We start from the raw sequence: 27,745 nt of genomic DNA on the forward strand, positions 1-27,745 counted from the left end.
TTGTTTGCTTGTGTCCAGTTTACCAGTAAATCCATATGGTTCTGAGTGAAGGATCTGTCCTCTCCATTATTTACCACTCCCCCAATATTTGTGTCATCTGCAAACTTTATCAGTGATGATTTTTTGTTTCCTCCAAGTCACTGATAATAAAAACGTTAAATAGCCTAAAGACAAGAATCAATCCCTGCTCAATGACAATTCCCCAGTTACATTTTGAGACCTATCAGTTAGCAGTTTTTAATCCATGTAATGTGTGCCATGGTAATTTTATATCATTCTAGTTTTGTAATCAAAACACAGAGAGTTGGCCTCCTGTTCCACCCTCCCATAGTGAAACCTTCTTGCCCTTGAGGTACCCCCTGCCCTTCCCCAAACTGTCAGCCCTGTATGTGAGGGACTCACCTGCTGGCTGCTCGGTGAGTAAGAGGCATCCCGCCTGGAGCTCCCAGGCTCAGACTCGCCTGCTGGAGCCTGAAAAACACAGACAAAACTATGCAGTTACTGCACAGCTGCAGCTCCTGTGCATCTGACCTGGCCCTGGGCCCAGGAGCAGGGGCCATGCAGCAGGGGAGCAGAGCTGGCAACTGGACTGGTGCCAGGAGCAGCCACCACACAGTCAGGGAGCAGAACCAGCACTGGACCCAGGAACAGCTGCCACACAGCAGGAAAGGACAGCCAGCATGGGGAACAAGAGAGCAGCGCTACCCCAAGCTCCATGCCCAGCTGCTGGGGCAAGACTGCCTCCCCTGCCTGAATCAAAGCCCTAAAATAGCCTCTATTCATCCCATAACTCAGTTAGAGGCCTCAGCTCCTCTCCAGCAAATGATAAAGGCCATAGCGCAGACAATTCCTCCTGTCCCAGGGCCCCTTCTGAGTCTCTGCTGCTTGGAGAAGAGGGAGACGACACGTTCCCAACCCCACTCACTGACCAGCAACAAGAAAGCAAAAGATCCAAAGAGATGGGGAAGGGGGAGAGCCTTGAACCTTCCTCACTCTCTCTGTCTTAGGCTTGGTCTGCGCTACGAAATGAGGTAGATACAACTATGGCGCTCAGGAGCGTGAAAAATCCTCCTGAGTGATGCAGCGAAACTGACCTAACCCCCAGAGTAGACAGCGCTCGGTCAGCGGGAGAATTCTGCAGTGGTGCCTCTTGGGGAGGAGGAGTACCGACACGGATGGGAGACCCCTCCTGTCAGCAATTGTAGCGTCTACACACAAGTGCTACAGAGAAACCGCTGCACCGTTTTAAGCGTAGACAAGATCTTACGCTCTTATACGGCCCCCACTGCAATTGACTTTTAAACAACTTTGTATTCGTGGATAATCTAGGCACTATACCCAGATGTATAGACACTGTCTTCTTAACCTTGTATTATATAATTTTTTAACATTCGCTTTAATAAATTTTTAAAATCTGAGCATCTTCCAGTCTTCCATGTATTTATCCTCCCAAAACCTCTGTGGGGTAGGAAGGTGCATTATTATCCCCATTTCACGGATGGGAACTGAGGCATAGAGGGCTGGATTCACAAAGCTATTAGCTGCCTAAAGATGCAGATAGCCTAGTGGGATTTACAGCCATGCCCAAGTGCTTAGCTCACGGAATTCCTGTACACTCCACTAGGCACCTATCTCTGGCTCCAGACAACTAGATACCTTTGCAAACCTGGCCAACTGACTTGCCCAAACTCTGTGGCAAAGCCAGGAATTAAACCCAGGTCTCAAGTGTCATGCTAGCCCCCAAATCAGTCGGCCAGCCTTCTTCTCTGTTTCTCTTCCTATTCTGCCCTTTGGGGCAAACCACACGGGACATGGCGGTGCAGCTGCAATGGTCTTTTCATCATTGTAGCCTAGGTCCTCAAACAAAGGATTTGTCCTACACAGAGCAGAGTAAACCTGAGAGTTCATGTTCCAACCCCAGTTGTGAAATCGGGGACTTTGTCAAGGCAAGCAGCAGAGCTGTGGGGAACTGGCTGTGCGTGCCTAGAGATAGGACCTGTGCTGCATACTGTCCTAGCGAGCTGGGCTGTCTTCAATGTACAGATGTACAGAAAGGACTCGGGTTTGGACAACGCCAAGTACGTGAATGTGACACCGACACAGGACAAAAGGCTCCATTCTTTGCCACTCCCTGCTGTGACCAAACCACAGACAGACAGGAGCACAAGGGCATGACCACCCTCCAACCATGCAGTCAGTAACACTTCCAGAGAAATGGCGCTCTGGGGGCACTGTCATGCAAACCCCTCTGATACTGATCACCCTCCCCCAGTGCAGACTGGGGCACGGGGTGCTGCCACCCCCACCCCGTGTCACTGACCCTCCCAGCACAGAGAGGGACACAGGGGCACTCCCACCCCCACCCCATGCCATTGCTACCCCCAGCCCGTGTCACTGACCCCCCAGCACAGACAGGGGGACAGGGGCACTCCCACCCCCACCCCTTGACACTGACCCCCCAGCACAGACAGGGGCACAGGGGCACTCCCACCCCCACCCCTTGACACTGACCCCCCAGCACAGACTGGGGCACAGGGGCACTCCCACCCCCACCCCATGACACTGACCCCCCAGCACAGACAGGGGGACAGGGGCACTCCCACCCCCACCCCGTGTCACTGACCCCCCAGCACAGACAGGGGCACGGGGGCACTGCAACGCCCCGTGTCACTAACCCCACATCACAGAGTGGGACACAGGGGCAGCTGCCACCCCCACCCCCCATGTCACTGACACACACACCCCAGCACAGACTGGGGCAAGGGGCACTCCCACCCCCACCCTGTGACACTGACCCCCCAGCACAGACAGGGGGACAGGGGCACTCCCACCCCCACCCCATGACACTGACCCCCCACCCCGTGTCACTGACCCCCCAGCACAGACAGGGGCACAGGGGCACTCCCACCCCATGACACTGACCCCCCAGCACAGACAGGGGCACTCCCACCCCCACCCCATGACACTGACCCCCCAGCACAGATGGGGCACAGGGGCACTCCCACCCCCACCCCATGTCACTGACCCCCCAGCACAGACAGGGGGACAGGGGTACTCCCATCCCCACCCCATGACACTGACCCCCCAGCACAGACAGGGGGACAGGGGCACTCCCACCCCACCCCCAGTGTCATTGACCCTCCCCCCACCCAGCACAGGCTGGGCTCATTCATTGTGTACTAGTTGTCTGGTGGTGGGGCATGTCAGGGACCCCAGCACTGATCCCTGCTATGGGAATGACAAGCTCACACACACAGCAATGTGGGAGGCCCTCAGGAGTCCAGTGCGACACAACACACATGGCACACGACATTGCTGTATGTTAGGTGGGGTTAGCCCCTGAACAGGCCTTGTGCTACCAGCATCCAGGGGCAGGGCATGCTCACTGATTTAGTAGGACACTGGTGGGCTTTAGTTGATGTGACTGCATGCTACACACAAGATGCTGCAGGACTGCTTGCCTTGGAGTAAAGGTTGGTCTTCAGAACTCCCCCCTGGCCATAGCCAAGGGGAGGGCCCCCCAGACAGGCCTTGCCTGCTGCCTTCCCCCTTCGATTAGCCACCACAAAGGGGTTCTCACTGAAGAGGATTGGTTGGGAGTCGACCATACTCTCTTGCTCTGGCTCCTGTGGCTTTGGCAGCTGGTTCTGGGTTAGGGGGCAGCCCACAGGCTCCGGCATGTGTAGCGGGACCAGCGCTGCCCTTTCTGTGTGCTTGCCAGGTGATGCTGGGTCCTGGGGCGGGCTAGTTACACTGCGGCTCAGGCCTGCGATTGGGTCAGGGTCTGAATTCTGGCTGTCCAGAGCCACTGGCAGAGGCAGCAGAGCGCAGTCACTCTCCATTCCAGGGCTGGCTCGATCACACTGAACGAGCTGAGAGGGAAACAAAAGGGTCAGAAACAGAAAGAAAGAACAGCTAGCTTAAGGGAGAGGAGGCAGCAAACATGGTGCCAGTCACTGCCACCACTGCTCCTAGACACCGGGGACAGGAGAGCTCCCACACACAATGCCCATCTCCACAGCTCCCTGGCTCTGCACTAGGGGAATCACAATGCTGAACAGCCTCACGTGCAATGGAGGTGCGCAAAGCTCTCCTGCCTCCTGGCAAAGCCTTACCTATGGGATCCCATGAGCTGCCTCCAAGAGGACAGCTTCTTGCTCTGTCTGCATATACGGGAGTGCACAAAATAAGCACATCCCTGTCACATGCCACTTGGATACTTTCTGTACATACTAAGCCCACACTTCCAGCCAGAGACACACACTGAGCCTGCATACACCCACATACACCTCCAGCTCACACTCCACACGTGCTCCAGAGCATTAAACAGGAAAGGCTCCTGGGAAGAACATGGAAGGAAATAGCCAGGGCACCATCCACCCGCTCATTGTCACTGCACAGGCACAGACTAAAGCCTTCCACCGCACTACGGCGCACACGAAAGCAGCTCACTGTCCCTGTAGGGGCTAACACCACCCACCTCACTACAGCACAATAGGAGAGCAGCTCACTGTCCCTGCACTCACTATCTATCATGCACACGAAAGCAGCTCACCATCACCACATTGCCTAATGCCACCCACCTCACTACAATGCACATGAAAGCAGCTCACCATCGTCACACAGGCTAACCACCCACCTCACTACAGTGCACACAAAAGCATCTCACTGTCACCACACAAATTCTTCCCCATCAAAAGGCAGCACAAACATCTCTGGACCCACCATCGTGTCGGCTGTAATGCGGCATTAAAAGGTTGAAGGAAGTCTTGCTCCATCAAGGCCGCAGCTTTCCCCTAGGCTCCATTCACCCTCTCCACAGTGGTTTTACTGGAAGAAGCACTGACCTTTCCTCCTCTAACACTGCAGAGGCCAGACTTTCAGTGGCAGTCTCCTGGTGCGCAGCCAGAGCCCTCTCCAGAGAAGCAGAGACAGTCAGAGCCCAGCACTCCAACCTCCTCCATCCAGAAACAGGCTAAAGAGCTGTGAGACCCTTTCTGCTCCAATCACGTTCTGCGGCCCGAGTCAGGGTGACACTTACAAAAATAGCAGGGCGGGGTAGGTGTGTGACTGTAATGGCAGCTGGGAAGCTGAATTTATGCAGAAATTCCTGGCGCTCTCCTGCTCCAACCCCCAGCCTTCCCCATCCCATGCTAAGGCAGCAAAGGGGAGAGTGACGGCTCGTATCAGGTTTCCACAGACACTGAGGTCTGGGTGACACTTATAAAGAGAAAATCATACACCCAACTGTCATAGTGATGCCAGAAAAAACTCTGTGCAGATGAAGTTATAACAGCAAAACAGCCCTTTTGCTGGGATAGCTTATTTCGTTTGGGAAGCTGGTATAAGCTACACGGGCAAAAGAATGCTGTTGTCTGTCTGATCTGCATCTCTATGAGGAGGTTTGCCAGTCTAGCTACAGGCTAGTGTAGCCAACGCCTGCCACACCATGCTCCTCCCTGCTTGTTTCTCTAACACTGGGAGAAACCCAGAAACGCTACTGGAGCAGAGACCTCGGGGTGTGGGAGAGTGTAAATCCCACTAGTCCCACACCAGTCTGTCTTGCTCACATAGGGGGAAGGAGAGCACTGTCCCTCTCAGGCATTGTGGGGAAGGGAAAGCGAATGCAGCTCTGCTGAATCTGGAAAGTGAGAAGTGCACTGACCCGTAGGATGCCTCAGAAACCTCCCTGCTTTGGCTCATCCACACTGCTAGCTCCTGAGCCCCTCCAGCTCTCAGTCTGATTTCCAGGGCTGCTGCAGTGCATTCCGGGGACAGACTCCCAGCTTCCACCTCGTCTCCCTCTCACTGGATTATTTTTACTGGCTAAGCACAGCTCCTATTTTTGGCAACTGAGGATCTGTTAACATTGTACCATTGTCCCCCAAGAAATGGGCTCCTGTCCAATGCAGTGAGCTGTAGCTCATGAAAGCTTATGCTCAGATAAATTGGTTAGTCTCTAAGCTGCCACAAGTCCTCCTTTTCTTTCTGCTCCTGTCCTAGCATAGGGAGATAGGGAATACATGCCCCCCAGAGCAGATACAGGGCTAATGCAGTCATAATCTGCCCTGGTCCACCACTTTGGCCCAGAACAGGAACCCTAATCCTCTTCTGCTAGCACAGTCAGGCTCTGGAATCTAACAGGCAGAACAAGATCCAATGGCTGGAAGCAGAAGCCAGATAAATTTACACTAGAAATAAAATGCAGATTTTTAACAATGAAGGTATTTAATCATTGGAATAATTTACCTAGGACTATGGTCGATTCGCCATTCCTTGGAGTCTATAAATAAAGGTCTTTCTAAAAGATCTGCTCTGCCTCAACCCAGAGTTATGGGCTTGATACAGGTGTCACTGGGTGAGGCCAACCTGGATTAACACTGGAGCTTTAGAGGCTACAGCCTGGGGCCTCAGATTTTGAGGGGTCCCTGTGACGAAGTGTGAAAGTTCTTAATGTTTTCTCTGAACATGGTGTGTGCCTCAGTTTCCCCTATGTATTGCTTAAGTATCTGGGTGGTGGAATAAGAGTGTGTGATCATTGCAGAGACCCCTAGAGAGTAGGTGTGAGTACCATCAGCACAGAGAGTAACCTAGCAACTGATAAATAAATGAAATAATAAATAAATGAATAAAGAAAGAATAAATGGACACAAATCAAACGTCAAGAATTATAACATTTAAAAACCAGTCAGAGAACACTTCAATCTCCCTGGTCACTCGATTACAGACCTAAAAGTCGCAATATTACAACAAAAAAACTTCAGAAACAGACTCCAATGAGAGACTGCTGAATTGGAATTAATTTGCAAACTGGACACCGTTAAATTAGGCTTGAATAAAGACTGGGAGTGGATGTATCATTACACAAAGTAAAACTATTTCCCCATGTTTATTTTCCCCCCCTACTGTTCCTCACACGTTCTTGTCAACTGCTGTAAATGACCCATCTTGATTATCACTACAAAAGGTTGTTTGTTTTTTTTTCTCCTGCTGATAATAGCTCACCTTAACTGATCAGTCTCATCATAGTGTGCATGGTAACACCCATTGTTTCATGTTCTCTGTGTATATATCTATCTATCTATGTATATATCTTCCTACTGTATTTTCCACTGCATGCATTCGATGAAGTGGGCTGTAGCCCACGAAAGCTTATGCTCAAATAAATTTGTTAGTCTCTAAGGTGCCACAAGTACCCCTGTTCTTTTTGCAGATACAGACTAACATGGCTGCTACTCTGAAACCTAGCAATTGATAGTCGCAGCCCCATCCGCCTCTGCAAGGTGCTGGGAGCAAAGAGATCAGGTGACCTTTTGCAGGGAAAGGGACAAAGGACAGAGGAAGGGCTACGGGGGTGAGGGGGTGTCAGAGGATGGGCTGGTGGAAACTGGTCAGTTTCCTGTTTTGATACTCGGAGGGGAAGTCCAGGGCACCAGGCCCTGGATCCCCCAAGATGGACTTCGCTGTTCCCGATTTCTGTGGTAACAAGCTCTGTTCTACGCTGTGTTCCTGTCAACTAATAAACCTTCTGTGTTACACGTGGGCTGAGAGTCACTGCTGCCTGAAAAGTTGGGGGGCAAGGCCCTTTGGGGGTGTACAAGGCTTCCCCAGGTGTCCCATCCAGGGGGACTCACTGTGGGGAGCTCACAAGGTGAACAGGGGGCTAATCGCTCCGAGGTCAGACCTAGGAAGCGCAGAAGCCAAAAAAGGCTTCTTGCCATGGTGCAAGGGTACCCTGTGGGGAGTCACACTGCACCAGAGTCCTGCCTGGCTTCTCTCAAAGCAGTTCCAGAGCATCCAGCCTGGGACCCCCATGACACTCCCCAATATATATATAATTTGTATAGGTGATTAGATAATTAAAGCCATAGCATCACGATGTGTATTACGACCAGTTATGTGCCAAAATCCAAATGGTTTTGTTTGTTTTAACTTTCACTCAGCTCTATAACAGGTCCATCACGCTTAAAAACAGGAACTAAAATAACCAAGGGAATTTAACAAAAGAGTGTTTAGCATTGGGCATGGGTAGTGGTAAAGCACGAAAGATAATGAATATGCAAAAAGGGGTTCCCAAAACAATAAGAGCCCTGGGCCCCCTTCACACTTAATCTGGCCCTGGGTGAGAGGGTCACTCGGTGTTATGCAAGAGGTTTCAGTACATGATCATACTGGTCCCTTCTAGTCTTAAAAATCTCAGAATCAATGAATCTATGAAAGAGCCAAGCTCATTGCCCATGAACTCCACTGCACTGGGTACTACACAGACACGACTCAGACAGAGGGACCACAAATAGTTCTAGCAAACAGTGGACCAGAAACAACTCTGTGCACAATTTGGAGTTGACTCATTCAAGGCTGGCTTTTAAAAGGTGTAACGTACAAATACAAAACATGTTACTTGCAGTAAATCCCTGATATCAACCCACACAGAGGGGCCTATACACAGCAGAATAGACTGACACACCCTGGGCTTAAATTCTTGCCCCTTCTCTGGGGTGCTCCCAAGAGAAATCCCATTCAGGACCCAGAGCAGAGCCCTGTAGCAGCACCATGCCTTCCATCACTTCCACCTCTGCTCGGGCATGTGAGAAACAATGAGTTTCCAAGGGGAACTGGGCCTTCCTTCTTCATTGCCCCTCCAGATGGGCCTCATCCCTCAGAGATGTGTTCAGCTAGACAGGCACAGACACTCCAGATGGCACTGACTTTCTCTCAGTCATGCTCCTGCAGTAAAATCCACCCTTCACAAACTGGCTAAAAGGCTCTCTCAGACCCAGCTGGAATTAATGGCAATGAGACTAACACAGCCAGGAGTAAATGAGGCTATATAGGCTGAGCCAGGGCTCAGGCTGCATCTAAAATGAGACAGACCAGAGGACAGATACAGCTTGATTAGACAGAAAGGCGACCAGCTGGAAGAATCAGACATACAGCAAGAACTGGGAGCTAATGCTGCTGTGGGAACAAGGAAACAGAAATAGTCACCTTCATTAAACTTGACTGTCAGACTGCAAAATACCTGATAAATTACCAATTCACTTCCTTGCCAGCTGCCCTGATCCTGAGCTCAGCCTTCCTGCCAGAGGCCAAGTGGACTAACTGCACCTCCAGAGGGAAAACCCAGCACCCTTGTCACCCCTGCAGCCCCCAACTCCATGCTTTTTGTGTTGGGGTATGTACAGGGCAGGCAGGACAGCTGGAGGGAGATGAACATGGACATCAGCTGTCACTCTGTCTGAAATGAGACATTTATAGATGCTGCTGTCCCCTCACATTCCAAAATAGCAGCTTGTGCAGCCCTGCATTCCACAGCCCCCAGAAACTCCCAGTCTGAGGCAGGGACCCAGTAGGGCAGCAGTTCCCAAGCAGTCCTTCATGGGTACCTCATGGTGGGCTGAAGAGAGACAGCTGCTTACAGGGGGCCGGCTCTTCCCTTGATTCCAGCTGCTAAGTCACATTAAAAGATGCTAAAAATACATTACATTCTTTCCTGGTGGGACTTTTCTGTGTGAGTAACCACCAGTAGGCAAGGAGGCAAGGCCAGGGGAATGGCAGGGCAGGGAATGTGGAGCCAAGCAATGGTGGGCATGGAAGAAAGGGGGGTGGTGTCTCGGGATGGTATTGGGAAATGGAATGGGACAGGACAGGAGGTGAAGCAATGGAGGAATGAGGGGGGAGGTGGAAAATGGGCACTATGAGAAAGGGAACAGCAAGGGAGGCAGGGCCTAAAAGTGATGGGGTGACTGGGGTGGGAGGTAGGGCCCGGATGATGGGGGAACAGGAGCGGCAAGACAGTGCTCAGGGCAATGGGAGGAGAAGAGAGGTGAAGTGGGGCTCGCTGGGGATGGGATTGGGACGGAAGAGGAAGAGACATGGAGTGTGGGTAATGGAAGAGACAGGAGGGGGTCATGGCCTCTCTACCTTCAAGGCAGCATTAACTAAGCTGTGAAATCCAGTTAGCCTTCCCTGGAACTAAGAACCCCTGCCCCTCCATCCTGGGATTGACACATGGGAAGTCCCATAAACTGCAGTGTCAAGTTTGTGTCCTAGACGGGGTGCGCCATGTCCTTTCATTTGGCCTCCTGCCATTCCAACTGGATCTGGGATTCTCCTCTCCTGTCCCACGTCGGTGGGTAGTGCTGCGCATCTTGTTGGGCACCAGCTGCTCCCCACCCCACCCAGCAGCCTACAGCGAGCTCTGCCTGTGACATTACTGCTTCTCAGAGGGCACAGGCCAGGTCCCCCTCAGGACACACTCTCCTTTTCTTCCCCTAGGGACCTCTTCCACCGGCTGTCTCCATCCCTGGCCAGCCTCCTGCCTGAGCCCATCCACAGCCCCAGCGAGGACCCCATCACTTACAGCACGGGTGACTCTTGGTGAGTTGTTGCTGGGCAAAGCTGCCAGGGTCCGATAGTCCAGTCGCAAAGGCTCACTGCTGATGCTCTGGAAAGGAATAAAAAACAGGGACAGGTCAGGCCAGGAATGGGATAAGGGAAGAAGGAGGGATCAGGCCAGAGAAAGAGGGGCAGCTCCTCTGCGGGCCAATGAACCTATCAACAAACAAGGCCTCATCTCCAGGGAAAACTCATGAGAAACTCTCATTGCCTGGGAAAAAGACCAGCCAGTGACCCAACCACTGTCACCTAGGAAATACTTTAGGCATCAGCTTGGAAAAAAAGCAACACACAGCACACGCCAACCCACTGTCACCCAGGAAGTGCCCCTGCCAGTATTCCAAATCCCCATCATTTCTCCTGCCTTGCCTGTGCCTGACTTGAGGATTTCCCATTCATTCCTGAATGTCCCAATCTCTGGTGCAGGGCTTCTCACAGACTGATACATTTTAAGGCCAGAAAGGATAATTAGATCATCGAATCTGATCTCCAGAATGAAACAGGCCATAAAATTTCACCTAGTTATGCCTGTATTGAGGCAATTTTTTTTGACTAAATCATCTTCCAGAAAGGCATCTAGTCTTGATTTGAAGACATCAGGACACGGAGAATCCATTACTCCATTTAATTGTTTGTTCCAATAGTTAGTCTCGCTCATAGTTGAAAATTTTGCCTTATTTCTAATTTGACTTAATCTGACTTCAGCAAGCGGCCATTGGTAATTGTTATGCCTTTCTCCACTAGATTTTAGAGCTTTTTAATATCCAGTATTTTCTTCTTATGAAGGTTCTTATTCATTGTAATCAAATCACCTCTCAATCTTCCTTTAGATAAGCTAACCAGATAGAGCTATTTAAGTCTCTTGCAGTGATGTTGTAGCCTTGTTGGTCCCAGGATATTAGAGAGACAAGGTGGGTGAGGTAATAACTTTCATTAGACCAATTTCTGTTGGTGAGAGAGACTGAATGCATCCGATGAAGTGAGCTGTAGCTCACTAAAGCTTATGCTCAAATAAATTTGTTAGTCTCTGCGGTGCCACAAGTACTCCTTTTCTTTTTGCGGATACAGACTAACACGGCTGCTACTCTGAAAGCTCCTCTGTGGAAGCTCAAAAGCTTGTTTCTCTCTCACCAACGCAAGTTGGTCCAATAAAAGACATTCCCCCCGCACCTTCCCTCTTTCACAGTAAGGCATTTTCTACACCCCTTGAATAATCTTTGTGGCTCTCTTCTGCACCCCTAGAATCCTCCCACCAAGCTCCTCACCTCTGCCTCCTCCTCAAGGAGTTGCGTGGCTGCCTCCCGCTCCCTACGCATCCTCTCCTTCCATAAGAACAGGACAGAGTCAGAACAGCATCCAAGCAGCACAAGCAAAGAGAGAGGGAAAGGGGTCAGCACCACACTGGACAGTCCCTCCATCAAGGGGAGGAGAAAGAGGTAGCGACCCCACACAGCACAAGTTGGGCAGTTACCAGGGGAGCAAAGGGGAGCAGAGACCCCACACAGCACAAGCTGGACAGTTATCAGGAGGGAGAAAAGACCCCATATGGCACAAGCTGGGCAATCATCAGGGGAAGGGAGACATTACAAGGCACTAGCCCCTTAGTGCCACCATCCCTCCAGGGGCAAGGAAAGGCAGAAACTATGACAGAACAAGGACAGGCTTGAACTGAGCTGCTCAGTTCTCTGTCACTCCACACGAGAAGACCATGACTGAGTCTAACCTGGGTGGCAGTGACTCAGCTCAAAGGGATCCCTCCCCCAACACTGGGCCTGCATATGAAAAAGAGAGGTTACTTACCAGTAAGTGCTGTTCTTTCAGAGTCACCTCTGTCCATTCATACCGGTGGGACTTGGCGCCCCAGGCTTCGAGCTGTGGAACTGCCATGAAAATCCATGTCCATTGGGAGAAGCACAAGAGATCTCCCATGAGGGTGACCTCATCGCCCTGCTCTATACACAGGAGTGCACCCCCAACCCCCTCTGGCCCTTCTCCCCAACAGCAGACCCCTGAAGTTCTATAGAACTCAAGGGAGAGGGAAAGGTGGACAGGTAGTACAAATGCACAAAGGCAACTCTTTAAGAACAACAACTACTGGTAAGTAACCTCTCTTTCCTCTTCTAGGGCCTCTCTGCTTTCCCAGTTGCAGTCAATGAGCGAGCATTCTAAGGCACATAAGCACTCCAGCCCCTATCTCCCAAACAGAGAGTTGGAGCAGGATGGTAAGTTCAAAGAGCAGTGCCTGGTGCCTAGTGAACGCAGATACTGCTGCTTTGCACCCCTCCACTGAGGGAACCCGTCTAAGGCAGACCAAGGATGCTGCAGTGGTTCTCATGGAGCAGGTCTTTAAACCAGGAAGTACTGGTTTCCAAGCTACGATGAGACAATGTTTCATACATCTCCTTATGAAGTATGAAAGTGTCTGTCTGGTAATGGATTTCTCCTGGCATTGTTCCCCATGCACTATGAATATCCTGTTAGATTTTCTAAAGGACTTGGTCTTTTCCAGGCAAACACGAAGTTCTCTCCTGTACATCTAGGACATGGAGATAAGTTTCCATTGGATGAGAATGGGATGTGGGGAAAGACATCGAGCTGGTGGAACTCTGAGACCACCAATGCATGAAAGCTGGGATGAGCCTCATGTCATGGTCTTTGTCCTTGTGAAATACAGTATAAAGTGGAATAGCCATCAAACCCTGAGCTTGCTCACCCTCCGAGCAAATGTAATTGCTATCAGAAAGACTGTTTTGTTTGGTAGACGCCCACAAGAGAGGCTTGAGCAAGAGGCTCATAAGGAGGGCATATCAGTTCCATTAGGACAACATTTAATTACTCTTAGGGGAATTCTGCGCCACTGTACATGTGCAGAATTTATGTCCCTCACAGATTTCTTTGCTTCCTTGCAGAAAAATGACTTTCTGATGGGGAAGCAAAGAGAAGCCACAAGAATGGTCATGTGACCCTCCCCAGCAGTTTTGGGTGCTCAGGACAGCCATCAGAGAGGTAAATCACTATGGGGCATGGAGTGGGACTGGGGAAGACCCGGCGGGTTGCTCCTACCTTGTGCCAGGCTCAGCTACTAGTCCCGGCTGGGCTGGGGAGGACAGAACTTCCTCTTCCCCTGCACGGTATCTGGGGCCGGGTGAGACCCACCCTTAGATTTCTCCCTTGGCTATAGGAAGCTGTGTAAATCCTCCCCCCTGCCCCACCCTGTGCTTCCTGCAGCCATTGCTACTCAGCTGCAGGGGGAGGGATTGCTGTACAGGGAGCTGCTCCCCCATCTGCCCAACCCATGTGCATCTAAGCCCCCTAGCACCCAGACCCTCCCACCAAGCCTCACCACGTCCCCCCTGCACTCAGAACCCCCCTGATGAGCCCCACTCCCCCTGCACCTGGACCATCCCAACCAACCACCTGCACCCGGATCCCCACCCCATTGAGCCCCACTTCCCCAGCATCTGGACCCCCCCACACACTGAGCTCCCCATACCCAGGTCCCCCTACCAAGCTCTATCCCCTCCACACCCAGACCCCTCCCTGCTGAGCCCCAACCACCTTCACCTGGACCCCGCTGCAGAATCCCATTACCGTTGTACCCAGAACCCCCAAACAAGCCTTTTTGCATCCAGATCCCCCCTGCACCCGGATCCCCTACTGAGCCGCCCACACCCAGATTGCCTGACACAGAACCGTCACAACCCACACCTGGATCCCCCCACACTAAACCCCCCCACTCTTAGATCCTGCCTTGCTGAACCTGCCCACCCACACCTGGTGCACCTGGCACGGAGGGGCAGGGCCCTGGGGTTTTTCTGGAGCAGGTCCAGTCCTTGCACTCTGTCAGGATTGGGTGCAGCCTCACCACTTAGTCCATGTCTCGGGGGTGAGCTGCCCAGTGATCTCCCACCTCTGTGCAGCCAGTAGCCTGTGCTCCCCAGGGCCATGCTGGAGCCTCCACATTCATTTGACAAATAAAATTTGCAGAATTTTACAGAATTTAAAAATATTGTGCACAGAATTTTTAATTTTTTGGCTCAGAATGCCCTCAGGAGTAAACATTTAGGTTGCATGAAGGCAGGGGTACTCTAATAGGGGAAAACGCACTGACCATGCCCTTAAGGAACCTGAATATCTTTAACATAACTGTGATGAGCAAATATTGCTGCCATATGGACCTTTAGGGAAGCTCCAGCTAAGCTCTGAGAGTTAAAAGGTAGAATGTACTCTAGGACTTTGAGAACCACAGCTCAAGATGGAGCAAATCCTTTACCAGTGGTCCGGATAGAGAATTGCTTCTATTTCTGTTTATGGCATTTCAGGTGGAGTCTTTCACAGATTCATAGATTCTAAGTTCAGAAGGGCCCATTGTGATCATCTGGTTTGACCCCCTGCAAACCACATTCCATAGAACTTCCCTGAATTAACTCCTTTTTTAACTAAAGCATATCTTCTAGAAACACATCCAATCCTGTTTTTAAAATTGCCAGTGATGGAGAATCCACCACAACCCTTGGTAAATTGCTTCAGTGGTTAATTACCCTCATTATTAAAAATTTACACCTTATTTACAATCTGCATTTGTCTACCTTCAATTTCCAGCCATTGGATCTTGTTATACCTTTTTCTGTGAGACTGAAAAGCCCTCTATAATCAAATTTTTATTCTCCTTGTGAGTCCTTATACTGTGATCAAGCCACTCCCTAGCCTTTTCTTTGTTAAGATAAATAAATTGAATTCCATTAATCTCTCTCTATAAAGCATGTTTTCCAGTCCTTTAATTATTCTTGTGGCTCTCTCTGAATCCTTTCCAATTTATTAAGATCCTTCCAGAACTGTGTACACTAGAACTGAACATAGTATTCCAGCAGTGGTTGCACCAGTGACAGATACACAGGTAATATAACCTCTGTTCTCTTACTCAATATTCCCCTGTTTATGTAACCAAGGATCATATTAGTCCTTCTAGGCAGTGTGTCACTGGGAGGTCATGTTCAGCTCACCATGACTCCCAACTCTTTTGCTGAGTCACTGGTTCTCAAGATAGATTCCTCCATCCTGTAAAAATGGCCAACATTCTTTGTTCCTAGAGGCATACATTTACATTTGGCTTTATTAAACTGCATATTATTTGCTGGATTCTCCATCACTGGCATTTTTAAAAATCAAGATTGGATGTTTTTTAAAAGATCTGCTCTACTTCAAATGGAATTATTTTGGGGAAGTTCTATTGCTTATTACATAGGAGGTCAGACTAGATGATTACAACAATCCCCCTTCTGGCCTTGGAATCCATGAATCTATGCTTGTGCCCAGCTCACCAAGTGCTCTATGATCTGTCCTCTTAATTATTTACCACTCCCTTCAAGCTTTGTCTTATCTGCAAACTTTATCAGCGATGATATTATGGTTTCTTCCAGGTCACTGATAACAATTTTAAATAGTGAGTGGCCAAGAACCAACTCCTGCAGGACCCCACTAGAAATACACCCGTTTGATGATGATTCCCCATTTACAATTACATTTTTATGTACCTCAGCTAGCCAGTTTTTAATCCTTTTAATATATGCTATGTTAATTTTGTAGTGTTCTAGGTTTTTAATCAATACATCCTGAATTAACAAGTAAAATGCCTTACACAACTTTAAATATATTACATCAGTACTATTACTTTTATGAACCAAACCTGGAATCTCATAAAAAAAAAAAAAAAACTAACAAATTAGTTTGACAAGATCTGTTTTCCACATACCCATGCTGATTGGCATTAATTATATTACCTTCCTTTAATTCTTTATTAATCGAGTCCCGTATCAGCTGTTCCATTATTTTGCCTGGGATCAATGTCAGACTAGCACCCAAATAGTTTCCCAAATCATCCCATTAATCCTTTCTAAATATTGGTACAGCATTGGTTTTCTTCCAGTCTTCTGGAACATTCCCAGTGTTCCAAGAGTTCTTGAAAATCAACATTCATGGTCCAGCAAGCTCCTCAGCCAGCTCTTTGAAAACTCTTGGATGAATTAAAAATGTTTAACTTTGGCAGCTGCTGTATAACATTCTCTTAAGTTACTACTGGAACGGATAATTTCATCATCATTACATAATATAATAACCTGTTTTTTTCCAAATACAAACAAAAATATTTATTGAACACTTCTGCCTTTTTTTGCATTATTGACAATTCTATAATTTCCTTCTCCCAGTGGATCAATACCACTGTCAGGACTATTTTTTGTTCCTAATATACTTTTAAAACTCCTTATTGTCCTTAACTCTGCTGGCCACATATTTTTCCTTTTGTTCTCTTATACATTTTCTACCTTCTCATTTATATTCATAAGTATCATGGGAAACTTGAAATAGAATGGCTTGGGGCCCCCTGAGAGCCAACGTGATCCACATTAGCCAGCAGGTTATCTCCATACTGTGAGATGGAGTGTCTCTGGGTCAGGATGCAAAGTCCTCCCTTGATGTTGCGAGAGGCATCTGGAGAGAGAGGCAGCAGACACAGTGCAGAAGATCTGGGTACCAGTCCTGACGAGACAACATTGGGCCTATTAATATAATGTTGGCTTTGTCCAACCAAATCTTCCTTATGACCCTGAGTCTGAGGGGAATGGGAGAGAAGACATACAGAAGTTGGCTCCAGTCCAGGAGAACCACATCCAAGATAAGACTTTTCTCTGTGTGCTCCTGTGCAGAACACATGGCATCTGGTGTTTTGTTCAGCTGTGAAGAGGTCTACTACAGGGTTACCTCATCTCTGAAACACTGCTTTATCCATCACTGGTTTAGGACCACTGGGGATGATTCTGAGACCTCCTGCTGAGCAAGTCTGCCTCCATGTTCTCCTCTTATGAAGTGCAGAACAACAGGGAAGATTTTGGATGCACCACAGCCATAGTGTTCTTGCCTCGACTAATGACAGACAGGAATGCGCTCCTCCCTGCTTGCTTATGTAGTAAATGGGTGTGGTGCGGTTGGTAAGCACCTGTACTACATGATGTTGCAGGGACAGGTGACGACCCTGAGAGACCATCGTACTGTCCTGAACACCAGTACACTGATATGGAGTCTGGACATCCAGAGCTTCCACAGGCCAAATACTTTGAGGTCTTGTAATGCAAACCTCAGCCTAGACTAGAGGCATTGGTGGAGCATGTGAGGGTAGGGAAGAGAGAGTAAAGGGTATTTGCCTGAGGACATTGTCCCTGTTCTCTCACCACTGAAGCTGTTGGTACACTCAAAGAGGGATGGGCAGTGCCCTTTGCAGGCTGTGTATATTCTGTGTGGCTTCTTGTCGTCCAGAGCAGCAAGGGTCTCACGTTCAGACAAACAAAGGGTGCAATGTAGATCAATGAAGCCTCAGGCCTAGTAGTTGCAGGAAATGTGTTGTGGTCTGTATAAGTTGCTCATTAAGAGTTGTTAAGGTGTCTCATATTTTGCAAAATCTCTCCTCTGGAAGAAAGGCTCTGCCTGAGTGCAGTCTAGGATGCTCCAGGTAAGGTGATATGCTGTGCAGATAGAAGCAAGGATTTAGTGACTGGAAGAAGTTGCTCACGTATTGGATTGCTGAGGCGAGACAGTCATCCAGGCATGAGCAGAAGAGTGACAAGGTTTGAAGGGAGGGGATTGGGGGGATGGGTTAGCGATGTGGTGCACATCAGTATGCAACTCTCAAACAGACCGTCAAAATCACTGTTGAGAGACTGATGCGGAGGGCTGTGAGGAAAAGCGCCCCGGGATCCTGCTCCCATACTGTTGAGAGTATTTGCCAGCAGCCAGTTTAGTAGGTGGCCTATATCATCTATGAGACTACATCCCTTGGTGTTGTGAGGAAAGCAGAATGACGAGTAGGAAAATCTCCTTAGAACTGAGGAAGAGTGTTAATCCCAGGGAGAAGGCAGTGGCCTAGTGGCCTTCATCTTCTCCAGGGTCTTGACAGTTTTGTCACTACAGAGGCCTCTGCCCTCAAATGGAGGTTTTTGTTTTTTCCCTGAGATTCCAGTGTGAGACCAGAGGATCTTAGCCAGAAATATCTCCTGAGAGCCACTCCTGTGACCAACGTCCTTGCACTGCTGTCTGAGACATCAGAGGCTGCTCTTAAAGAGCATCTAGCAAGCATGCAACCCTTGGTGTCTCAGCTGCTGCCATCTGTTCCTCTGGCAGGGAGTCGAAGGTAGGCTCCTAGAATCCCACAGAGCATAAGTGTAACAGAGCAGGATGGCCTGGTAGTAGCAGTAGTAGCAGACTCTCCTGCCAAATGCATCCAGCTTGCACCCTCGATGTCAGAAGGGGCAGACTGCCCCAAACTCTCCCCTATGCTGAGCACATCACCAGAGGATGCAGCAATAGACACGGATATCCTTTCGCTGGCTCACAGCTCGGGCTGTCACTCCAGGGCAGGTGGGAGGCTCCAAGCTAGAGCCCAGCTGCTCCCCAGCTCCCTGGCTCCCCACTGGGCTTGTAGCCAGGGTCCCTGCTCCAAGCTGGGCTTGTGCCCAGGCTTCCCGCTCCAAGCTGGGCTGCCACCCAGACTCCCCATTGGGAGCCTGGCTGAGCCCAGGCTCCTGGTTCCAGGTGCAGAGCTCCCCACTGGGAACCCAGCTGCTCCCCAGGGCTCCTGGCTCCCCTCTCCCAGCTGGGCTTGTGCCTGGGCTTTCTGCTCTGAGCCTGTCTGTCGCCAAGGCTCCCCACCCCTCACCAGGCTGCCACCTGGGCTCCCAATTCGCTGCTGGGAGACTGGGTGCCTCCTGGGTTCCAGGCTTCCCGCTCCACAAGGAGCCCGGCTGCCACGCAGGCTGCCTGGGCTCCAGACTCCCAGCTGGGATACTGGCTGCCCCCCGGGGCTCCTGGCTCCCCGCTCCTGGCAGGGCTTGTGTCCAGGCTCCCCACTCCAAGCCAGGCTGCTACCTGGGCTCCCAGTTCCCCACTGGCATTCTGGGTACTGCCCAGGCTCCAGGCGCCCTGCTGCCCACTGAGAGCCCAGCTGCCTCCCAGAGGTCTTGGCTCCCTGCTCGCTGCTGGGAACCTGGGGAACAGGGAAACCCGGGGTGGGGGGGGGCAGCCAGGCTCCTGGCAGGGAGCCCAGGCAGTAGCAGGGAGCAGAGCTGAGAGCCCTGGCAGTAGCTGGGCTCCCATTGGAGAGTGGAGAGGAGAGCCTGGGCAGCAGCTAGGCTCCCAGTGGGAGCTGTGTGTGGACCTGAGAGCCTGGGCTCTCAGTCCTCCACACTGTCTCTCTTAAGTCAGTGGAAGCGCTCCTGTTGGGGATGTGTACACCGACAGAAAGAGGGTAGTGTGGACATGAAAAACCGCAGAAATAACTCAGGTGGCCTATGTTAGGTCAACTAAGTTTGTAATGTAGACATGTCCTCCATAACAGCTCCTGAAACTGCTTTTGATCATCAGGAAGGAAAACAGATGAAGCAACAATCTGATCGTCTGGTGGGGGTGCTAATAGTGTGTGCCTTAAAGGGAGGCTCGTATGGTGCCTCTGAAGAGGTATTGTTCCATTCCTCAGATATGGACAGATCCTCCTAGAGACATGACAGATCCAGGGCCTGCACTGGTCCAGCAAGAAAGGTGCATTTGTTTCGGATGAGGAAGAGGCACTGGCAATGGCAGTGGTCCCAGAAAGGGTACCAGCACCGGTGCTGAGGTCAGTGCCAAAGCTGATCTTGCAGCATCCAAAAGAACCTTCAAGTCCTGCATGTAGAGCCACGTGAACAGCTGAAGAGGGACCTGCATCATATCCTTCTGTGATGTCTGGATTTGAGGTGAGAGAAGAGGTCTGATGTCCTGAGATCAAACTGAGGCATGCTCCAAGTCTATCTCCTAAAGACTCGAAGGTACACCAAAGAGGCTTCTGACTGAGACTGGAGGAACAGACCAGGGCAGAGAGTCAGGGAGCAGAAAAGCATACCGTGGAGTGGCTAGTAGGTGTGCGGTGGACTTCCATGCAGACATGGAAAGTTCAATAGTGTCATCAGAATCTGAACCAGAGGGGAGTCAAAGTCTGTTAGTGCCAAGATGTCTGGCTCTGGTGGAGAATGGAGAAGAAGTGACAGCCGTACTATATGAGAGACTTCAAAGTACTCAGGTGATAGGGAGCATGAAGAAGATGAGACATGATTCTTCCTCTTTTTCTTCTGTTTATGACCCTATTGTAGTGAGATGTGCACTCTCTTCTCTCTTTACCCAAGCCAGCATCTGACTGGACTTCAGATCCCAATATGAAGGCGCTGGAGGATAGGTCCAGAGACTGAAGCCTCAAGTGTCTCCCTCTTCTGGTGTGGTAGGAGAAAATGCAGCAAACCATATACTCCCTTTCCAACTGTGTCTCTTCGAGGCATAGATGCACTGGATGTGGGTGTTGGTGTCCTCTCTGATTACCAGGCAAAAGACACATCTGTTGAATTGTTTACTGGGTTCAGGAACCAAAGAAATACTAGTAAGAGGCAAGTGCTCCCAGGACAAGGAAAGGTCTAGTTATACTAAATCATCCTATTGTGAGAGAAATGCATATATGGGAATACAGACCTTATTTAGACTTTATTTTTATTTTTTAATGGGTTTCATATTTATAGGTTTTTAAAGTACCTTTTCTCTATCAAGCAGAAGAGATAAGTTGTTTGACTTAGAGGACTTAGAGGATACAGAAGGACCTAGACAAATTGGAGGATTGGGCCAAAAGAAATCTGATGAGGTTCAATAAGGATAAGTGCAGGGTCCTGCACTTAGGACGGAAGAACCCAATGCACAGCTACAGACTAGGGACCGAATGGCTAGGCAGCAGTTCTGCGGAAAAGGACCTAGGGGTGACAATGGACGAGAAGCTGGATATGAGTCAGCAGTGTGCCCTTGTTGCCAAGAAGGCCAATGGCATTTTGGGATGTATAAGTAGGGGCATAGCGAGCAGATCGAGGGACGTGATCGTTCCCCTCTATTCGACATTGGTGAGGCCTCATCTGGAGTACTGTGTCCAGTTTTGGGCCCCACACTTCAAGAAGGATGTGGATAAATTGGAGAGAGTCCAGCGAAGGGCAACAAAAATGATTAGGGGTCTGGAACACATGAGTTATGAGGAGAGGCTGAGGGAGCTGGGATTGTTTAGCCTGCAGAAGAGAAGAATGAGGGGGGATTTGATAGCTGCTTTCAACTACCTGAAAGGGGGTTCCAAAGAGGATGGCTCTAGACTGTTCTCAATGGTAGCAGATGACAGAACGAGGAGTAATGGTCTCAAGTTGCAGTGGGGGAGGTTTAGATTGGATATTAGGAAAAACTTTTTCACTAAGAGGGTGGTGAAACACTGGAATGCGTTACCTAGGGAGGTGGTAGAATCTCCTTCCTTAGAGGTTTTTAAGGTCAGGCTTGACAAAGCCCTGGCTGGGATGATTTAACTGGGATTTGGTCCTGCTTCGAGCAGGGGGTTGGACTAGATGACCTTCTGGGGTCCCTTCCAACCCTTATATTCTATGATTCTATGATTCTATGACTGATAACATAGTTCCCAAATAGAAAAATTACTGTAAATGTTTTGTTTGCAAGAAGAATTATGACATCCATCATAAAATGTCCAAACTTATTTTTAATTCACTGGTGCATAATTGTTAAGTGGCTGGTTGTTGCTAGGGCTTTTCCAATCAGTTATTTGTACAGGATTTTGGGTTGAATTTGGTGACATAATATCATCTCAAGCCCTTTTCACCCTGATAAAAGCATTATCAGCTTTATTCTTGTATTCTTGCGTTGTGCAGGAGGTCAGACTAGATGATCATAATGGTCCCTTCTGACCTAAATATCTATGAATATTCTATATTTTTGATATTTTTAGGGGGGGGTCACAAAATTTAGTTTCTGTGGTTTGCAAACATCAAACAATTTTTAAATTACTGTGTTAAGCAGAACTTTCCCCAAACTGCCACTAACCAAGGGTGACTTAATTTGAACCTGACTGAACCAAACTGCATGGCTCCAATGTAGGCCTGGCAACTGACCAGGCCAAAGAAGGAGGTACTGCAAGAAGGAGTGACAAAGCCCACAAACTGTTAGAATCAAGGGTAAGGCCAAAGAGTCTCGTCTTTCGTGACAGTGAGCCACCTGAGGGAAACCTGATATTACAGAACCTGTGAAGTGGGCCACCTTGCGAACAGGAAGTCAAGACATCTACGCCAGCCTTTGACCAGTCTCCCTGCACCCAAAGAAGGTCTGCTAGCGAGAAGCACTATATCACCGTCTGGCTTCTTAACTGCAGTTCCAGCTCCTATTCTACAAGAGTCGAAGAGTTCATGAACCCCCCTGTTATACCCAATATCTTATTTTTAGTTCTTCTCTTTTTGTCTTTATTAGCTGGGAGACATCCCAGTCTTTCTATTGTCTAGTTTTAGGGTGTGAAGGTGTGATCGTGTGCATGAATGTGTCTGAACACCCATAAAGTACATATGGGGAAGGTGCCAGAAAATTCCCCAGGTTTAATTAGCCTTAAACATAGTATCATATGGGTACTCAATAAAGAGTGTTCTGTGTTCCATGTTCAAAAGTCCTAAGAAAATTAAAACTAACATTGGCTTATCAGAGTATTCTGTATTATATCATCTCTGTGGCGGGGGTAAGGAAAGGGTTACCCACTGCACCAGAACTGAAATCTAAGGAGGAAGTTGTATAATAGGCTCTAAGTCTGTGGCTTACACATTAGCTAATAATTTGGTTTCAGTATCAAAATATTTAACCAGCTCCAAGTTACAGATTTTATTTACTTTGGTAATTATTTAATTGGGATTTATAACCAAATAGCCAGCCACTTCCTTAAATCCCTTCTTAGCATTTATAAGGATTGATTATATGATGTATTAATCTGATGATTAAACTAATTTGATTATTTAATTTCAGTCGAACAGTGAGACTAACTTGATTTTCTGATTTGACCTTGATTGATAACTGTATTGCTTTAAACTTCATTTTGTTTAATGTTAACAGTATCTTAACTTTGGTTGTATGTTTTCTTGATTTTGTTTTGTTGGTTTAATAGTTTTACCAAAATTGATAACACTGATACTGAGTCACATTTCTTTCAATAAGCAACATGGGTTAAGAACCATTGAAGACCTGGGTGGATATCAGCTGGTCAACCTAAAATATCAGCTGCCCCTAATTAGCCTTGGATTCTCACACTATACTACTCTAACTAGCTATTTATTGACAACAAGGTCTGAAGATAGGCTAAAGGAAAGTCTAGTCCCAAGGCCATAAAGATGAGTTCTGTTTGCTCTCTGTGGCAGTGGTGAAGGAGCTGAGGTGGTGCATTCTCTTCCACAGAGTAAGGCAAGGACATCACCTCATGCAAGAACACTCATGTAACCCCCCACACCGCCCCGCAACAGACATGGTCTTTCAAGGCAGTTCTGTAGCTCAGTGAGTCGGACACCAAGTCCCAAAGGTGTGATTGCACAGGCTCTTAAAGGACTAGAGTTGAACATGCCCCACCCCTCCAGCTCAGCATAAAAGAGCATTAAAATGACCAAAGCACACCTGTGTGAGCTGCTGGGAAAACAGGGCTTCCTCCTAGCCCTGCACCCTGCTGGTGAGCAGAGCCCCTGGGGGCTAGAATGTGTAGAAGATCACTGCGGCTGCAAAGGTGTGATTTCTAGTTGAAATTGAGTGTGCATTTGGCAATTGCAGATTCAACATGCCTATGCTCTCAATTTATGTTCCTAAGTTTGTGGCACTTTTATTGCTTTCCGCAGCTTGTACCTTTCTCAGAAATGTCTCTTTTGGGCTCTTCAGCCATTCTGTAGTGTCATTCGTCTCTGAAGGGCTTTTTCTCATTACAATAGATCCACATGGTCCTGGGGAAAAGGAACTACACTGACCTCAAAAATTTTGGATATGAGATGCTGTCATAGGATAAATGTTAAGTGAAACTGTACAATGGGGTATGTTGTGGGACAAGACGAAAAAGAACACATGCCACTGGGTGCATGGAGAAACAGACTTGGACTCCTGGATGGACGTTCCACTCAGATTGCTCATTCAGAACTTTGGGGGGTTGAATTTGTTGGCTCCTGTGAGAAGAGGGAGAAGGATCATAGAGAGAGTTGGAGACCTAGACTGTGGTCATGAGGAGAAACATTGCTGGGCTCTAACAGGATTAGGCTATCCCTCTTGGAGTCAGAAGCAGAAAGGTTACTGAGTGCTATTATCAGGTTTATGTTCTGTTTACTCAGACTAAATGAAACTTAGTGTTTTGTCAAACCCAGAAGTTGGAGGCATAGTAAACAGAAGGGTTCTGAAAAGGGCTGCTGGGCCCTAGAAACAGAGCTCAGTAAAACAGCCACAATCACCTGGTATTCAGAGGTGAGTGCCCTGAGAAGATTAGAGGGTTAAAAAGGCTGTACTAGCAACCCAGAGGCACTGGTATTGAATAAGGTGTGTGCGTAGGAAGGGGCAGGTCATGACGGGCCCTCACTTGAGACTGACAAAGATTGCTCTTGCTGAAACTGTAATGTCATTGGTCTCCAGCAGGCAGAGTCACAAACCAGGCTTGCTCCGGAACAACAATGACACACTCCAATTTCATATCTCCGTGAAAGATGAAACACACACTAGAGGGAAATGACGCTTCCAGCCCCATGGGGCTGGCAGATGGCTGCGGAACTATTAAAATGAAAATCTCTTCTGAGAACAAACACACATCCCTTCTAGTAGATCTCCACTTGCAGACCCTGCAGTTCCAAGGATGGATCCAGGGGAGTCTCCAAAGAGTAATAAAGGGAACACTTCAGAAGAAAGATGTAGCTCTGCCAGGGAGGATGTACCTGATGGTAAATGACACCTAAACAAACTCACAAGGGGTACAAGCATCATGCATAGCCCAACACCAAACCTGCTGTAGAGGGGCAGTTACCTGGCTCCTGGGGAAAAAGGTAGGCTGACTGGGGAAGCGGCCACAGCTGTGGCCACCCCCAACCAGGCCACAGCTGTGGCCACCCCCAACCAGGCCACAGCTGTGGCCACCCCCAACCAGGCCACAGCTGTGGCCACCCCCAACCAGGCCACAGCTGTGGCCACCCCCAACCAGGCCACAGCTGGCTCTGATATAAGGGCTAAGGAGTGGGAAGGACCTGGCTGCCTGCGAGTACAGGGTACCCGGGGCAGAGCTGTGCTGGGGAAGGGCAAGAGGAACTGGGGAGCTCCAGCCTGACAACATCCCAGGCTGAGGGCTTGTTTAAGGCCTAAGCAGGTACCGGGGCTGAAGAGGTGTAGCCCGGGGAGAGGCAAAGGCAGTAGGTCCAATCCCTTTGTCAGTGATGAGTGGCCATCAAAGACTGCAGTTTGCCCCAAGGAAAGAGGGTTAGAGGATGACTGGCAGTAGCCACTGAGGCAAGGTGGGCATAGAGGGTTTGGGGTTCCCCTGGGAGGGGAGACCCAGAATGTGGGGGTACTGTGGTGGGCAGGACCCTCAGGTAAAGGGCACCGGGGTCTGGGAGGAACATGGGGGGGCCTGAGGCAGGAGAGACACTGGCCGGCAGGAGGCTCTTCGAGGCTGGAAAGAGCTAATTCCCAGAAGACCAGCAGGAGGCATCATGCTGGTGAGTGTTCGATCTGCTACACGCACTATGGCTGAAGAGTCAATGGCGTCGACTCTATGACACTGAAAAACTATGTGAATGTCCTGACACCATGTGGCTGCCCTGCAGGTCTCAGGATAGGGACAGGTCAAGAGCTGGCTGCAGGAGTTGATATGGCTCTGACTAAGCTGTAGGCCTGCCAAGAAGCAGTAAGGAAATGCTAGGGAGCCCCTAATACAAGGGAACCCCCATCCTCCCTTTTTATTCAAGTCTTCTTTAAAACTTTGCTTCTCTGCAGTCAATCAAAGTCATAGACTTTAAGGCCAGAAGGGACCATCGTGATTGTGACACTGTATACCTTGGGGAAGCACCCTGTAACCCCCATATTAGTCATTTGTGTATAATTGTGATATTTCATATAAAGCATACCATGTGAAGTATTGTGGGAAAGGTTATGTTCTGCTGAAACCCACTGTTCTACCTAATGAGTGTATCATTAATGCATATAAAATTATAATAATTGTGTTGTATGGTTTTCACTAAAATATGCCGTGGGTTTGGGAAGCACCCAGATACTAGCTCCCCAGAGACAATGATAAGGGAGGTAACCAACACCCTGGTGGGTGCTGAACAAATTTCACCAACCGTTGTCCGGCAAGGGAGTTACAATTCAATGACTCACTTGCATAAGGCCACACCAGGGGAATTGCTCAACCTTGCCTGGTGACTCAGCAATACCCACCAGACATGTCTGGACTTGTGTTCTCCAAGCACATGGACTAAGGGTATAAAACAGAAACAGGCCAAGCATGGGGCCCCTTTCTCCTGCCCCCACCTATGCTGCAAGTAACAAAGACACTCAGAAGACTGACGACTCCAACAGAGAAGACTGGTCCAGGTTACAAGGGCGAAACCTGTGTACTATGAACTTCACTATCCAGTGGGGTGAGAAAAACTGCTTAATCTAGATCAGGGCGGGCAAACTTTTTGGGCTGAGTTTCTGAAATTGTATAGAGGGTTGGTTAGGGTAGGCTGTGCCTCCCCAAACAGCCAGGCATGGCCTGCCCCCCTGCCGGCTCCCCCCGGGACTCCTGCCCCATCCAACCCCCTCTGTTCCCTGATGGCCCCCCGGAGACCCTTGCCCCATCCACCCCACCCCCCTACTCTCAGTCCCCTGACCACTCCCAGACCCCCCTGCTGCCACATCCAAACCCCCCTCTCCTTCCTGACTGCCCCCCTCCGGGACCCCTGCCCCATCCAACCAGCCCTTCTCCCTGACTGCACCCAGACCCCTCCCCCCTAACTGCACCCCCATCCCATCCAACCCCTCCTCTCCTTCCTGACTGCCCCCCCGGGACCCCTGCCCCCATTCAACCCATGTTCCCCGCCCTCTGACCGCCCTGACCCCTATCCAACCCCCCCCCCGCCCCCTTTCCGCACTGCCTGGAGCACCGGTGGCTGGCAGCACGGCTGCATCAGGAGAGGCAGCCGCGCTGCACAGCACAGAGCACCGGGTCAGGCCGGGCTCTGCAGCCCCACCGCCTAGAGCATTGCGCTGCGCGGTGGCTGGCTGCGAGGGAGTGGGGACAGTCTCCTGGGCCAGGAGCTCAGGGGCTGGGCAGGACAGTCCTACAGGCCGGATGTAGCTTGCGGGCCATAGTTTGCCCACCTCTGATCTAGATGTTTCCCAGCCTAATAGGGTTGAGAGTTTAGACTGCGTACTTATATTTTATCTTATTTTGGTAACTAACTCTGACTTTTTGCCTATCACTCATAAT

The 27,745-nt window shown here is 49.5% G+C and overlaps 1 protein-coding gene across 38 annotated transcripts in view; it reads right to left on the reverse strand.

Annotated features, from left to right (window-relative positions):
• SCRIB (scribble planar cell polarity protein) overlaps positions 1-27,745 on the reverse strand; it is a 248,262-nt gene that overhangs the window by 96,338 nt on the left and 124,179 nt on the right. For 22 of the 38 annotated variants that reach the window (XM_075124824.1, XM_048837023.2, XM_048837013.2 and 19 more), the window contains 4 exons: positions 11,664-11,720; positions 10,364-10,447; positions 3,462-3,872; positions 403-471 (listed from right to left, as the gene is read on the reverse strand). In XM_075124824.1, coding sequence (XP_074980925.1) covers positions 403-471; positions 3,462-3,872; positions 10,364-10,447; positions 11,664-11,720 — 621 coding nt within the window. The remainder of the gene's footprint in view (positions 1-402; positions 472-3,461; positions 3,873-10,363; positions 10,448-11,663; positions 11,721-27,745) is intronic. The other 16 variants (XM_048837041.2, XM_048837044.2, XM_048837039.2 and 13 more) reach the window with 5 other exon arrangements.

The sequence above is a fragment of the Caretta caretta genome, chromosome 2 (assembly GCF_965140235.1).
Source record: "Caretta caretta isolate rCarCar2 chromosome 2, rCarCar1.hap1, whole genome shotgun sequence".
NCBI lineage: Eukaryota > Metazoa > Chordata > Testudines > Cheloniidae > Caretta > Caretta caretta.